We start from the raw sequence: 16837 nt of genomic DNA on the forward strand, positions 1-16837 counted from the left end.
GGCTTCTCCGACTCGTAGCCAGAAATTTGCCACCGCTGGTTCGCTGCACCTGGGGCGGCTGGAGCAACCGCAGAGGAACGGGTGGTTCGTCCTTGCTGGTTCATGCCCGTCTCCAGGCGCCCGGGGGCACGAAACGCCCTGGCAGTTTGCAGGCTGAAAGCAAACCAAGGCAGGGGCCTCCTCGCGTTCAAGGCGCAGGGCTTTGCGCCACGCGAACCGGGCACGGGGAGCTGACGTGCACGATAACACGGGAGAAATTAACCTGCAGCCCGTAGCGCCGCCTCCGGTTCAGGCTCTCTGCGCGTTTTAACGCGGCACCCAAGCCAGGCCTCGCCGGCGGCGGGAGCCCCGCGGCGGCCCCGGCGGCCCTGCGCAGGCGGGCGGCGCGGCAGGCGGGCCCCGCCGCGGGGCGCCGCCCGCCCTGCCTGCCAATGACGGCCGGGGCCGTCACGGCGGCGCGTCACGCGGGCGGCCGCCAAGATGGCGAAGGTGTCGGAGATGTACGACGTGACTTGGGAAGGTAACGTCGCGGCCAGACGGCGGCCTCCCGGCCGGGGCCGGGGCCGGGCCCGGGCCGACCGACCCGTCCCCGGGCGCGGCGTGGGGGCGGCGGTGGCCGCACCCGCGCGGTGCCCGCGGAGCCCCGCTGCGCGGCGGGCCCGGCGCAGGCCGGCGCCTGTGCTCCGGAAGCCGCTGCCGGGCGGTGGCGGCACCGGCACCGGATCCCGGGCGGGGCCGGCGGTTCTGGCAGCTGCCGGGCTCCTCGGGCCGGCCGGCGCAAGCGTGGCGGCGTCGCCGGAGAAGCGGCGTCGGCGAGCGGTGCTCAGCCCCGCGGCGCCCGCCGGTCCGCCGGCCGCGTAAGGCGCACGTCGCCCAGCGAGGGCCCCGTGCCTGTCCCCGGTGCGCGGCGGGGGGAGCTTCCCCAGCGCCGCTGCGGGCGGGGGCCTTCCAGCCGCCGCCTCCGCTTGGTGGGGACGGACCCCCGTTTCCCCGGAGGACGGCGGCGGGGGGTTCCTCTCACCCCTGCTTCCCGACCCTGCTCCCCCCCCCCCCCCCCCCCCCAAGTGCTGACCCAGCGCTTACAAGTAAAAAGGCCTCTTGGTTGGGTCGGCAGCTTGTGTCCTGGTTCACCTTTTGGAGCACCTGAAAATTGCCTGATGCTTTCCTGAAACGTGATCATAAGCGTTTGTGGAGGAACTCCCAGAAGCTCTGAAGCGACATGCAGGCTTTTGGAAATCCTGCTCCCCAGATCTTTGTAGCTTTCATATCTGTTTGATCGTAATGATTATTTATTTTTCATATAACAGTACTTTCTGAGGTTTACCTGACACCCACGGTGGCTTTTCTCATAAGCAGTATGTGTTCAAATGTGAGTTCATACAGCACTCGAACCCATTACAGTCTCCTGTCAGGAGTAAATTAATGCTTCTCTGTAATTTGGCCATAAAGGGGGAACCTTTAGCTAGGCGGCCCCATGCATTACGAACATTATACAGTAGAGAAGATAATGTGGAGAGAAGCTGTGTGATCTTTGGGTTTTTTATTTATTTACTGTTAATCTCTGAAGAAATAATTGAGCAATAGAATAATTCCCCGAGCATAGATTGTTGGTTAGTTTCGTTTTGTAGTATGGGGATAACAGGAAGAACGTTGTGTGGGATGTATTGTAGCAGGTGCCAGTAACTTGCCTATCAGAAATAGCGCCCATGCTGTCTTTTCTGCACCTTTTTCTGTAGGATTCTGAAGCAAAACAAAATGGAACTTGAAATATTCAGTCTTCAACTCAAATTGCATTCATGTCAGAAAATACTTCAGCTGGTATTGAAGAAAATAGTGCTGTAACTGAATGATTAAGGATGAAGAAGAGGGCTTTCTTGCCAGCATCTCTGGTGGTCGGTTTATCGGTAGTTTTGCTCTGATACTTGGTTGCATCAGCGTGATGTCATTAGGCTAATTTAGCACTTCAGAAAAAGCTTCGTTGCCCGTTCTTTTATCTCTCTTGTGAGAAAGTATAGCAGTTGTGAAGCTCAGCTTGGTTAGAGAGCAGGCAGGCCACTGTATGGGAAGGGAAGTTGTATGGAGCATTACTGGTGCCATTAGGCTTTCCCAGAAGTTGCTCTAAACCAGCTTGTGTAAAGATCTTTTCTAGTTTTTATTTTGCTTGAACATACATGGTTACAAAAAGCAGAGATGTAGGGGGTGTTTTCCCTCCTCTTATTCTCAGGTGTCAGTGATTGGGAAGAGAAATGAGATTTTTCACAGGATAGGTAACATGCACTGTGGATATGTTTCTGTACATTTAGCCCTAGATAGTTTTGGCTGACAGTATTGCAAACTTGTGTCTTTGTCCTCTAATGTAAAGGCTAGGTACAGGATGCTAAAGCTTACTGCTTTTGGACTTGGCTAATTCATACTGAGGTGAGCATTCTACTCTTAGAAATAACTTCCGTATTCTACTTCCAAGAGTTTTGATTGACATGTGTGACATTGTGCTAGGTACGTGGTTTTGCATATGGGTTTCTTGAACAAGAAATTTTTGGGGACCGGCTGGGGACTTTTATCATGGGTGGGATGATCCCAGCAGCATTGTGACCTAGTACCTAGCAAAGAACTTGGACACAGCTCTAGGAATTTAATGTATCTCATCTTGATTTTTCATAGAAATTAAGCATTTTAAACAACCAGGTGTATGGTTGATATTTATCTGAAAAATGTCCTTTATATGCTCAGTCCTTTATAAACAAGACGGTTTTTACTTGCATATTGCTCAAAGATGAAACTGATTGGAGGTAAGGGAAAAAGAATAACATGAGACAAATGAAATATAGTTTCTACCTTGCTTCGCTTTTCACTCAGGTTCTTTGTGACAAAGGTAGGAGTTTAACCATGATTAAATTTTATGTTAGATCAATGCGTTTTACGGATGGTTAGGAAAGATAACTGAAAATAACTATTTTCTACTGTTGGAGCTGTCTATTTTTCTTCCTTTACTTTGCTGCTATGTCTTGAGCTTTAAAGTGTATTTTGAAAATACCATAAAATGCTTTATAGGATGAAATTTAACAGTCTGTATATGTGAGGCCATTTTCTTGTAAATGTATGTATTGGGCAACATGATATATAACAAAGAGAAAATCCCAAACGGATTTTAAACCTGAACACTTCTATCTTTTAATGTCTCCAGTCATTTGAGTCCATTTTAGATGACAAAATTGCTTCCTTCCTGTGACTTAGAAACTGAATTCGTATTTAGGTTGTATAGAAATACTCTAGGAAATGGAAGACAGTCTAATGTTTTATCTCTGTCGTAATCTGTGTGCAATTAAGTGTTGGTGAGGTGTTTCCGTTGTGTTCCATGCTGTGTTTCCTTGCTTTTAGGTATTCCTAATTTTCAGTTGTAATCAAAGGGGCAGATCACTTTACTCTGGATTTTATATATGAATTTGCGGGGTTACAACAGGCAAAGGTGAGATGCTGGGGAATTAGTTAAGGCCACTTTGAAAGCTGAGTTGTTATGGTTAGAGACAGCATCCGCAGTGCCCAGCTGAGCTGCCTTTGCCTCTGCTTGCACTTGCAAAGTACTAGTTAGGCATCCGGATAAGGGCAGGGGTCTGGAAACCCGCAGAGAGCAGTTTGCCAGGCCATTGCACACCCTGTACATTTAGGTAAGCTTGTTGAACTGGTGGATTTGTGAGGTTTTTGGTTTGATTCCCATTTTGGAAGATGAGAGTGAGTGGAAGGTGAGTGAGGTGTGGTGGAAGATTTGGTGTCTGTAACAGAAGAACAATGTACAAATGAGCTCTAGAAATATAATGGTTATGGGGTCCCTGAGTGACTGCTGGTGGCAGCAGTTGTTACATGTCAAGGTAATGTTTTGGAGTATGCAATGTATGTCTCTATTAATAGGCGTAGCTTCCTTTATTTCAGCGGGTGCTTTTAGATATCGAGGACTTGAAAACTATGATCCAACTAAACAATCAAAGTATAAGTAATTACAAGAGGATCACTTCATATCTGGTTGCTCAAGCCAAATTAACTGATGCCTTAACAGACACAAAAATAAAACACAGGTTATTTGTTTTGGCTTGCTGTAGGCTGCTTGCATGTTTTTTGGGAACAGCAAACGTTGTGGCAAGTGCATCTGCTCCTTTGAACTTGTAATGTTTTGATTTATATGTGCAAAGCTTGCTAATTTAAGAGAATTTAGGACTGAAACAAATATATCAATTGCTCAGGACCAGCCTATATTTGTGACAGGAGTAATTGTAGCTGAAGCTAGACATGTCTTTAACAATTTTTTTTTTCTAAAATCTCCAATTGCTATTGCCCAACCTTGTATTATGTGCTGTATGTAGATTTGCCTCCAACACTTAAATTATTATTGGCTGACTTTTGATAGCTTTCTTAGTAAACAATTCACTAAGTTTGACAACATTGTGAAAAGTCTTGTGTAAATTTTACTGCGGTTTTTTAGCATTTTCTTTCTTCTGCCTTTTACTTAAAATTCATTATTTCTAAAACTGATGAGCCTCCTGATAGATTCACATCAGTGAGAACTTTTTTTTTTTTTTTTTTTACTTTGTTTTTTGGTCATCAGCGTATACACTGTTATACCATTCTGCGTCAACAGTTTTTTTCCATCGCTGTAAATGCTGTGCTTGGGTGATGAATGGTAGATGTGTGTTCTGTTAATACATAATTCAGACACTATTCCATTTGGAATCACACTGGAATGGAGGCGTTGATCATTTCCAAGTAAATGAGTGGATAGAAATCAGACAGCTTATTTATTTTTATGCATTTAGATTGTCAGCTTTTGTGAATGTTTGTGTTCTCTCACATTCTTGCTGTCTAACTTTGAATATCCAGGGACCATCATGTGTCTAGAACCGTTTAACTTTACCCATACATATGAAATGTAACCCTGTGGTGGTTTTGGTTGAATTTCAAAATACAAAATGTAGCACAATAACAGTCTTATGAGCAATCCAAGATCACTTCAGGTAGATGGAAGAAAGCTCAATGTTTAAGTTTTATCTGTCAGTTGTGTTAACTATGCATTTTGAAGAAAAACTGACAGTGTTTAGATCTATTGTTGTGTTTGTTTTTCCAGCAGTTGTAAAGTTTTAAAAAAATATTGGCAACAGTTGTCATGGTACCTTCATATTAGTAAAGCTACTATCTATTAATGAAAACTATTTTCCTTAAGTTCCCTCAAAATTTGTTCTTGTATGTGGAACATCTACACGTATATAAATGTATATGGTTATATAAAATCCCATTCTTAGCAATTTCCTGATCCAGAGGACAACTAAAACCTAGGCTAAGTAGTGCTCTCTAGCTGACTTTGAGTATGCCTGCTGTCCTGGAGATCTGATCCATAGTAAATGTACTCTTGAAAGAAAAATCCTAGTGCTAAAAGAAACTGTCTTTTCTATCTTACCTAGATAGTGATAATTTTTATACCTTCGGGTACTTCTGTGGTGTAGAAAGCCTTCACTTTCATGTCTGCTTTTCTTGTGGCTCCTTTCTGTAGGAGTGTGTAGATTCTTTTGAGAGTCGAAGTTCACAGCATTTTGCTTACAATGATAAACATGAGCAGTGGTTGAGTTCTCATAGTTTTTCTAATACTAAGAGTGAAAATTTATTCACCTGGAGCAGAAATGCATTATAGTACTGTTTGTAAATATGAATGTGGAACTACTTGGGGGAAATCTCTCACAGCCTATTTTTCCTAACCATGGGTAATGTCCGTTAAATTTGTCATTTATTGGATAACTAGGTATAAAGGGGTTTTACTGCATATGTTACTAACCTGAGAGAGTGCAAACTTAGAAATTGAATCGATTATATTAAAGCATGAACGTGGTTTGTGTGATATGGTTTCAGAGGTCTGGTACACCTATCTGTTCTCTAGTAGTTTCTAATATTAGTAGAAGTTACTTTTTTAGATCTATTGCTCTCTAAACCCATTCTTCATATGCATATTTTTAAGAAATAAAATTCAAATTCCATTACTATCTGGAAATCTCAATATTTTCTTATTCTTTTCTCCCCTTTGCCCCCAGATATGCGTGATAAAATGAGGAAATGGAGGGAAGAAAACTACCGAAACAGCGAACAGATCGTGGATGTTGGAGAAGAGTTAATTAATGAATATGCATCTAAACTTGGAGATGACAGTAAGTAAACAATCATTATTTTTAAAACTTCCATTCTCTGATTTTGTTTTCTCTTTTCAGATTCTATTTTGTATGTCTGTGTTCCCTTTCTGTATCTGCTGATGTTGCTGAAATATATATTACTTAGTCTAATAGGCTTCCAGAATTCCTAGATTTTATTTCTTTTCCAAATATAGGCTGCAGTGAAAACAGATGGAAAAATTACCTGCTAGAACTGTTAGTTTGCTGTATTAGTAGTTAGACCATTATGTGAAAACTTAGTGTGAAACTGTTATTTAGCTGTCATTTGACTGATTTTCTGTTCTTCAACACTGTGGCAAAAATTGAGAAGTATCTTTTTATAACAGAGAAAGCTATTCCTCAATCAAGTCATACATACTGCAGAAATTAATATTAAGGCTGCTTTTATTACAACATTACATTTGTGATATTATAGTTGAAGGTAAGTCTAAGTTTCCAATATTCATGAAATTATTATTTTCAGGGAATTTTAACTGCCTTATACTAATTTCAGTAGACAAAAGCTTGGATATAACATTTTTTACTAAAAGAGAATTGTTTAGAAACATGCCACAATACAATAACACTCTACTATAAGCATAAAATAAAACAAAGTATAACAAAGTGCTATCAAGATTGTATAGGTTTGCATATTAATCTCACACGGGTTTTTATTTTAATGCTCATTCTTTCTTCTTTTTCCCTTTTTTATAATTCAGGTTATTTAATACAGACATTCTTTAATACATTTCTCTTGTAGTTCTTTCATTTTATTAACTTGTGTTATATAGTCGCAGTGGATTTTAGCAGCCACAGCAGTGCACTGTATTTACTAATAAAAGTTACAGTATGCCGTATGATTAACTTTGTTCAGCTGTAGTTAGTTAACTTTAATTTTATATACCTAACTTCGTACAGTGTTCCAGGAATTAAAATCCACATAGTCATTTCAGAAGGACACTTTGCCTTCCTTTCTTGTCAGGTGAGGAATCTTTCAGTATTGGGTTTGGGGTTCTGCAGATAGGATTTGTTTTATATAAATGCTTTGCTCTGATTCTGTCTTGCACCTTCCAAGCTGTAATTCTGTTCTGGAATTCCTTCTGTTGTAAGGAACTTTGCCACTGCAAGTGTTGTACTCTTTTGGATATAAATACATGGATAATCTATGTAAAGTATCATGTATTGAAGATACCTCTATGCATAGCAGTGAGTCATGAAGTGCGTTTGGAGATTCAGTGCCTGCAGAAGATAACTGCACTGTGAGGGGGTCTTATACTGTAACTCTGAGGAACGTGCTTGTTTTTAGACTACATGGGTAGGCTTAATACACCCACCTGCAAGAGAGTTGTGGTAGGTTCCCTCTGCTTTAGAAGAACTTTGAGAACTAACCTTGATTTTATTTTCTTCTTACCGTGTTGCTAGTAATTTATGAGAATTGTATTTTAGTAAGAAATTGTTGAAGAGCTTGATATTCCTCTTAGATCTTACCAAATCCTTTCTGAAACTCTGTTGTCAGTAATACAGGCTGAGACATTCCTTCCTTTTCAGTGTTGAGTTTGTCCTTCTTTTCAAGATGTATGCATTTTATTCTTTCATAGACTTGACATTCAGGATTCATTAGATAAATCACCTGTGATGTTCCTGATGGTCTTAGCCAATGCATAAAAGTAGCTGAAATTAATTTACATATTTGCATTCTGTTTATCTTTTTTTTAAAGTAGTATCAGAAGCAACTATATACCATTTTAAAAACAAACAAACAAAAAACCAACAACCAAAAAAACCCACAAACATCTACAGTAGACATAGAATTCTTTCTTGAGTAGCCATGGAAGGTGAATGAGTTGTATATGATGAATGTTAGTCTTGTTGCTTCATGTGTTTTCAGAAAACATCTGGTTATTACAGTGGCTAACTTCACAATGCATATAGAAGAGAGAATAATGAATGCAATGGGGTAAATTATTTGGGTATCTTGCCTCCTCAGGCAGAAGACATCCAGTGTAATTGGTGAACAAAAAATTTATTATTATTAGAGTTTTTAAAATAACTTACTGAATAGTCAGTCTGAGGGGCGGGGATACTATTATCCACATTGTAATTTTAATGAAAAGTTGGGATTTTCTTATGGGCAATCAGTAGTCCAAAGCTATACAGTTGGACTTAAACTAGAGGAGTAAGACCTTTGGCTTTTTATGTTGTTTTTTTTTTTAAGCTTGAACAAGAAAGCCCTAGTACAGATTAGAAAAACTGATCCCTGTGGACTGGTTACTTGATTCTCTTACGAGTGTTCTTTTGCCTCATAGCTGACACTAACCTGTGCTAGCGTTAGAGCATCAATGTGGAAGTTTGATGGAATGGGGAGAGCCATTTCATAAACTAGAAAAGTATCTTATTCTTAGAATTTTTTAAAAAAACTTATATCATTTATATCATGGATATATGTTATCTGTATTTTGTCTGCATCTATGTATGCATTTTTATGTTCATGGAAAAAATGTATATGTTATGTAATAAAAACAGAATATATGTTCTATAGTTCCAGTGGGGAAGAGGAGTTACAGGCAATTAATGCCTGTTTCTCTTCTTTTGTATACTTAGCAAAAAATAGTATTTTCTTTAAAAAATAGTGGAAATTCATAGCATAGAAATTATTTTGAAAAATGAGAGGGCCTTTGTTATTGTTATTTTATATTTTATTTTTATTTTCTATTTTTATTTTCAAGACATTTGCTTCTGTTTCAGTTCTATGAATTATTGAGTGCACCTGATTGTATTTACATGACTTCCAAACACTTAGTACTTCTAAACTCACATTACGTGCTTTCCTCTACCATAACCTCTCTTTTCTGAAGCTGGTGTAGCTACAGTGTTAAGTTCTTTATATTCAAGAACCTGGCCTAGAACAGAAATAACATGATCTGTCATTGATTTAGAGAAATTGTTCAACACCAGGAAGAAGACAACATTTGTAGGACTTTCAGCAGTGAAACAGTTAAGGGAAATTTATTTTCTTTCTAGCCCAAGTGTCTGTTCTTCAGGTCTGATCAGAGAGCAAGTCCTAATGGGGATCTGCTTAGAAGACTGCAGCTATAATGTTAGGAAAAGCAGAGAATTAGAGTTTTTTTGCCTCTCAAGATGTCAAAAGGTACTTTGTGACTAAAAGCAATAAAATTGCTTAAATGCATTTTTAATTAATTCCAGCAGTTTCTTAAAATGTCTGTTTCAGTAGTGATCCACAGGAGTAGAAGGGGAAAAATACACAGACAAAATTCATTAATCTTATTTACATTGTAGGTGTTTCCCATTATCTTAAAAAATAAATTATCTGCATTTAATGTCTCTTTTGTGTCCAGTTTGGATAATATATGAACAGGTGATGATTGCTGCCCTGGACTGCAGTCGAGATGATTTGGCATTGGTAAGTTTTCAAGTTGACTTTTCCCTGAAACCTTAAGTTTTCTTCCTGGGTATCTCTTCTAGATAGTTCTTTGGACAGCTATAGGATATTCTGAACTCCATAGCTTGGACTTGTAGAATATCTATCAAGAAATACACTGCTGGGAAGAAACTGCCTCCACCCACCTTCTCTAATCTGTAACTTTTGTTTAGACAGATCATGTCTCTTCCAATAGCCATGAGAATATTTACAGCTACTCTGGTGTGGGCTAAATGTCAAGAATAATACTGAAGTTGCCATATTGTACAGAGAGTGTTTGTTTATTGAAAACTTCTCAATTTTATTGTCTTTTTGAATGTTTTGAGGTAAAACGCCCTGTCGTGCATTTCATATTATATGTCATGTTGGCTATTGTCAAAGTAAGTAATTGACATATTGGAGCAAGTCTTCAAGACGAATAAAGAGCTGGACTGCATAATGTATACGGAAAGGCTGAGAGATCTGGGTTTGCTAAGTCTTGAGAAAGCCAAGAAGATATTTTATTGCTATCTTTGAATAGGTACTAATGGGAAGATATAAAGAAGACAGAGTCATATTTATATAGATGTGCAGCAAAAGACAAGTGCAAGAGACGCAAGCTGCAACAAAGGAAATTCCGATTAGATATCAGGAAAAAGTTTTTAACAAGGGGGTTAATGAACACTTTGGGACAAGTGGCACAGAGAAGTTGTGGAATCTCCTTTGGAGATGCTCAGAAATGGATTGGAATATGGTCCTGCACTCACTTGGAAGCTGGCTCTGTTTTGAGTGGGGATTTGGAGCAGGTGGCCTCCAAAGGTCCCTTGCAATCCAAATTATTCAGTGATTCTTGATAAAAATACTGCTAATGGATATTTGGGTTTAGTCAATTTGTATGCAAATGTATTTGAATTATACAAATAATGATTTAGATAAAGAGTTTATTTAGAACTGTAACACCTGTTCACTAGATTAAAAATGAAAAAACACCAAAACAAACAAAAAACCCAATGAAGCTTAGCTAATCCTTTAAAGACAGCAACTGAAAAAGGCAAAGTGTGTTTTGCAGGCAAATTTTAATAATCTTTTCATCCCTCCTTCACAAAATGCTGGGAAAAAACCATGAGCTTGTCTAGTGCCCTGAAAGCCAGCAAGCTTGAGCTTATCCTAAGTAAAAAGAGAGGTATTTTCAGGAGTCCAGGTGTTTCATGGGAATTACTCTTCCAGTGCCTTGTTCTGTCAGATGGCAAAATACCCCATAAAGTCTTTGAGCTTCATGTGATGTCATTTGGGTGAAACTTAATGGTCTGTGATATACAAGGGGTCAGACTAGAGGATGTAGTTGGGAGAAGGGCAATTTGAAAGTAGGCAGAATTAGACAAGTTTATCTTGCATCCCATATGTATATGGTAAAATGGAGTACACTGGAAAATACAGCCGTAACACGCTGAACTGGTCATGAACTCATTGAACTTCCCTTTCTTTTGTTCCTCAGAAGAAAATACTGTTGTAATATAGATGTTTGTTTAAACAAAAACAAATAGACTTACTGTTTAAATAAATATATTTCTGTGTTCTGATTTATATCTAAACAGTTTTGGTCTTTATTTTCAGGGTCTTTTTAGGAAGACTTTCACAAAATTGTTGAGGGAGCCAGTGTTGAAAGATCAGTTGTGAAATACTATTTATTTTTACTAACTGTGGCAAGGATTTTAAATTGCAGTTTCTGTGCCCTCTAAGGAATATTGCTTGAGATGAGGGAGTGCAACATTTTATATGCAGCTCAGAAAGAAGGTTAAAAGCTTAGAGGGAAACTTAGTTGGTTTTTTTTATTATTTTTTTTAAATCTGACTGATTTATAATAAAGAAATTAATTCAAACAAGTCAACATCATATGTGGCTTTTTGCTATAGCTGTAGCCCCAAAGTAGGCAAACGGCTTTGGAACTTTTGTTTTTTAGCAGTGAGCTTTTTACAGCTGTGATGCATTTTGCTTAGGGGGATAGGTCTCATCTGCTCCAAATGAGGAGGCTGAGATGGTTTTCAGAGTAATTTATCTGGCTTGTGCTTTTTCTTTGCTCTTTTTATTACTGTTGTCCTCTCTGTCCTGCACAAAATGACTTTGTGTAATGCATGCTGCTTCTGCAATCAGCCAATTCTTTCATGTGCATGTTTTGGTGAAATCACCTACTGTTGGCAGGTACTTGCACTACCAGTATTGTACATGCCGAAGTCCAGGTTTCTATTTCTTTGCCTTTGTCAGACCTTTAAAAGTAAAAACTGACATGATTAAAAAAAGCAGAAAACAAATTAACTGCAAATTAAAGTTTCACATACAAATGAGATTTGCCATTGGAATTGCGGAGTTTCTGAGAGAATCTTGAAAGTAGGTTATTGACATAGTGCAGAACTGGTGCTCAATAACATAAATGATTATGGGGATTACAGGTTAATTTTAAAAGGAGGACATTTGGTGCTGCTGAGTCCAGAACATTTTGAAGATACGGGTAGTGTAGCTTATTCATGCAGTTTTGTTTTTGAAAGTCTTGCAGTGAGTTGTTTGTGACTGTCTCACAACTTTTCATGTCACTTTATTGTATGTGATGTCTTAATCTACAGGAGTTTATTTTGGCTTTGTGGCTGCTGTATTCGGTTGAATGATGATCAGGTAGTCAGATCTAACGTGAACGATTCTGGTCTTGTAGTACTGCTGCACTTGAGTGCTACTTCATCAGCTTTTTTTGTATTGTCAGTGGGGTTTTTCTAGATGTAAAAGTCCATCTGCAGATTGTGGAGCTTAGTATTATTGCCAATGTTACAATTTTTGACATTTAAAAATTTTATTGGAGAAAAGCAGTGCATGTTTTTATACTGAAAATCACTGTCCTTCAGGATTCCCAGATCACTGGGCCAATGGGTGGATTTATTATCTGCAAAAGTTCTTTTTAAAATCTAGAAGTTTGTATTGTAAAAGCTGGAGTGAAACTACTTTTCTGTAGTTTTATGTAAATTTTCCTGTCTCTTAAGAACATTCATAGATTAGTTCAGATGTCATGTAATGTGCTGCTAAGTACATGTAGGTTTTTATGACAATATGTTGTCCAGAGCAGCAGGAGTTCACCTAGACATCACTGTAAGTGCCAGTAAACTGTTTCTGTGCTAAACCTGAGTCTTGCTATGTGAAATTGCATTTTTGAGATCTTGGTTTGTTGGAAACTAGGATGATCATGATGAAAATCTCCTGTGCTTACTTGAGGCTAAGCATTACTGCTTTGATTACTGTTTCCTATCTCTTCCTTCTCTATTTTTTTGCATATGGAGAGATGTGAATATTTCTTTCTTCTGTGCTCTAGCAACCTGTTTATCTATAGAAACAGAGAGGGAATCTATTAATTTTTACTGATTTGCTTCTGGATTTTTCCTTTGACCAGTGGATGTGATGAGATGGAACAGATTATGAAGATAGGCCTCTGCTACGACCTTAGGTCTGAAGAACAAGTTTATAAGCTGAGTTGCATAAAGAAATGCCTGGAAAAGGAGGGTTCTGTGTGAAGCTTTTAATGTGATTCAAACTAGTGGTGTTTTTTGAGAGCCTGGGGACTGTCCTGCCCACTGTAATGAGTCAGCTACAAACTTTGCAATGCTATCTAGCTGCATTCATGATATGGTTAGAGTTAGTTTGCTCTGGGGAAGTTGTGACTCAATTCCTCTACCAAACATCTTTTTTCGCTAATCCGGAGAAATCTGCCTGTGATGAATTTCTTTTATCCAGCCCAGGTGTCTCATTGATTTCAGGAGTTAGAAGCTATGCCTCTTCTGCCAGCAGGCTCAACCGAAGCCAGTGACAAACATTTTCTTTGGATTTCAATTTTTATTTTAAAAATAAACACAGAGCATAGTATTAGCATAGTTTGTTCCATTGTAAGATATCCATTTATTAAAGAAGCTTCACATAAGCTCTTACCGTCTTTATTTTGTTTTTTTTACTGTCTTGTGTTGTTATGAGGCAACTAAGTAGACTTCAAGTTTTAATAGTATCAGAACTGTTTTAGTAGGTTTAATTTTCTAGACAAATAACTATTTCCAAGAAGGCCTGATGATCTAATGACCTGTATGGAAGATATTTCTTAGAATTTGTTTTCTAACAGACAAAGTTCCAGTTTCTGAGGTTTTCTTTATCAATACTTTTTATTGCTTATTTCAAAAATTGCTATTTGCTTTTATTTAGAAGTTCCATTTCATGTTGTTGAATTTATCACCTAAGGACTTTTTTTTTTTTTCCTTCCAGCTTCTGTGTAGATAATTATATTCACAATAGTATTTTTGGTTTTATTTTTATAGTTTTGTCTTCAGGAACTAAGGCGGCAGTTTCCTGGGAGCCACAGAGTTAAACGATTAACTGGAATGAGATTTGAAGCTATGGAAAGGTAAAACCTGAATTTAAAAAAAAATGTACTTTCTGTCTGGAAAGGTGCTTTTGATTTCTTAAAAAGGAATTCAGGCACTATATACACATGGCAAAGCAATGCTGGGCAGTTTCTTTATGGAAAACAACAATGTACATGATCATATAATATTTAGACATTTTTATTGCATTTTTGCATGTACTATGCAGTGTTATATTTTTGAAGTTTTCTCATCAGACTTCATACATTAAAAAGATCTTACTCAACATAAGTCATTATACAGTAAAACACTAGGCACTTTTTTGACGAAGTCTGAGAGATATAGGTTTCATCTCGCAGAGCTAGAGTAGCATATGAAAATCAGTGCCAACGTTTTTTTGTCTTCACTGTTCTCTTATGCTTCTAATTACTGCAGGATGTAGGTCTTTTCCCTTGTTTTCTGAGTGTAGATAAATCAAGTAGAACTTAATAAGGATTAAATCTACAAGGTTAGTTATAGAAACAACTCAAAAAAACGTGGAATAGAATGGCAGAACCTAAAAGTCAGACTGACCTTTTTGAAATAATGCATGGAATGGTTATAACGTACTAAGTTTAACAGGAGTTATTAAAATAATGAACAGCTTAAAACTTTACAGTTTTCTAAGAGGAATGACCTCAGGGCTTGAGGTTGACCTTTGTTGTCCACCTTTCTCCTTTGTATACATCTTTGATATTGACTTTTTTCCTAAAGCACTTGGCTTGGGTGTTGAGAAGGAATTCCAGCTTCCAGTGCCTTTGAATGCTAGCAAATCTGTTTCATGCCACATTTTGCATACAGAGTTGGTGAGATTTTGAGCTTTTTGGGCCATCCTTATATGAAGGAATTGGAACTTAGAAGTAAATCCCTAAATGCTTTTTTTTTTTGTAGTTTATTTATTTAGCAGATGTTCTTCATCCATTGCATCCTTGCAAAATTAACTTTTAAAATGTTACTTGATATGAGCCACCAATGAATGTCCATTGCTTGGGTCAAAAGGAGTGGATAACCAGACTCCACAACCACAGGGCCAGTCTTGGGACAACTGGACGTTCCACATTTCATAGTCGCTTTATATCAAATACACATTTATGAAGACTTTCCATTAAACTTAGCTCTCTTTCTGTCTTTATTTGATGTAGTGTAGGAAGATAGTGAGAGAATGGCAGCAGATTTTTCCCCCTTCCTGAAACCTGTTCAGAAGTGCAAAAGAACATAATTCTGTGCAGGCTTATGTGACTGCATTGAAGATGTTACTGCATGGGAACATATATTTGTGGGAGACAACTGCTGCATAAACATTATGTGTTGTTTCAGCAATGAATTGAGATTGAGCCACAGTTTTCCAAAAGCGCTCATAAAAAGTCTTGACAAAATGTCTCTGTCAGTTTAGGTCCTTGAGACTGGAAGGTTGGGGGAGCAGAGGCAATAACGAAAGCTGATGTTTCATCTTATAGATTTTCTGCAGAAGTCAGAGGAGAAAGTGGCTTCAACTCTGGGTTGTCTTGAACAGGAAACCATCTGCAGGTACTCTAAGCCATGTCCTGGAGAAGCCTGTCTCTCTCCACTGACTACAAATGAAGCCTAGCCTAGGGAGGCTTAAGCTGGAGGGATCACGTTTTCAATTGAAGAAGTGAGCTTCTTGTTAAATTCTAAGTGACTTATAGGAGTGGATAAGATTCTGCGTTCCCCCCAGGAACAAAAAAGGGTAAAGAACATTCCTGTAGACTGAGACGTTCCCGTAGATGCTTGCTAATCAAACGAACAGTATTCTGGAACTTCACCCTGTAAAGCTGGGATTATGGCCATCATGTTCAGTCTTTTAAAATACATCGGATAAAGTAGTAACTAACAGGAACATGAATACAGCGTTTTACAGTACATCTGCTCAAGTCCACAGCAGTCACCTTCTACTTGTTTCTGATTTTGTGCTTCCTTTGACATTTGTTCTCATACCTTACGGTAACTGGACTGGACAGCTGAGCTGTGCTAAAGTCAGCAGTGCTTACGGAGCAGTGAGAGTACGTCAGTGGGTATTCAAGGTGAGGATATGTGTAGCATCAAAACCAAATTGGCAGTACCTCTGAAAAACTAATTGTCAAACTCTACATGAAGACACAAAGTATGCCCTAGTTATGTGGTGATAGCATAACAGCTGTGTAGTCAAATGTGGTTTGAATTGACTTATTTAATTTGTCCAGTTTGGGTCATGTACACAGCTGGCTGAACACACAGATCTATTTCCCAGAAGGTTTAAAGCATTTGTAGCAGCTGGAGTAACCTGTTTTGAGCGTACTTCAGATAGCAGAATTAATTAATAAAACCTATGTAGTGATGGTGGAATACATTTTCTTTCAAGATTTATGGTATAGTCTAGGGGTGGACTTTTGTGGAATCCCCCCAGTTTACTGTATGTGGCTGCTTATACTTTATAAAATCATAACAGAAGAAACTTACATGAACTTTTAAATGACAATCATGAAATGAAAAGTCATTATTTTGGGTGGCCTTTCAAATTTGGGGGTTTCTCTTGGGAGAGGTGAAAGGTAGAGTTGGGACGTGATGATTGGACCTGTTGGGTACAAAAAAAAGAACAGGTAGGAGAGTAAGAAATTTGGGTGTAAAATATATAAGTTGCTCCTGAAACAATATTCCATGAAGCAAATTACCATGTTGGTTTTTTTTTTTTTTTTAACTTGGTGACATAAAATACTGCTGTTCATATTTAGCTAGCACTCAAGAGAATTTTGTATGAGTATAGTTTGCTTAAATATATTCAGTATAAAAAGTGCGGGGGGGGGTGTTAACTATTG

At 38.6% G+C, this 16837-nt stretch overlaps 1 protein-coding gene across 1 annotated transcript in view; it reads left to right on the forward strand.

Annotated features, from left to right (window-relative positions):
* Positions 1-405: 405 nt before the first annotated feature.
* Positions 406-16837, forward strand: part of EMC2 (ER membrane protein complex subunit 2) — a 45470-nt gene continuing 29038 nt past the window's right edge. Inside the window, exons 1-4 of the mRNA XM_049829690.1 lie at positions 406-520; positions 6069-6182; positions 9539-9603; positions 13941-14026. Coding sequence (XP_049685647.1) covers positions 481-520; positions 6069-6182; positions 9539-9603; positions 13941-14026 — 305 coding nt within the window. The 5' untranslated portion in view covers positions 406-480. The remainder of the gene's footprint in view (positions 521-6068; positions 6183-9538; positions 9604-13940; positions 14027-16837) is intronic.

The sequence above is a fragment of the Accipiter gentilis genome, chromosome 2 (assembly GCF_929443795.1).
Source record: "Accipiter gentilis chromosome 2, bAccGen1.1, whole genome shotgun sequence".
In the NCBI taxonomy this organism is placed as follows: domain Eukaryota; kingdom Metazoa; phylum Chordata; class Aves; order Accipitriformes; family Accipitridae; genus Astur; species Astur gentilis.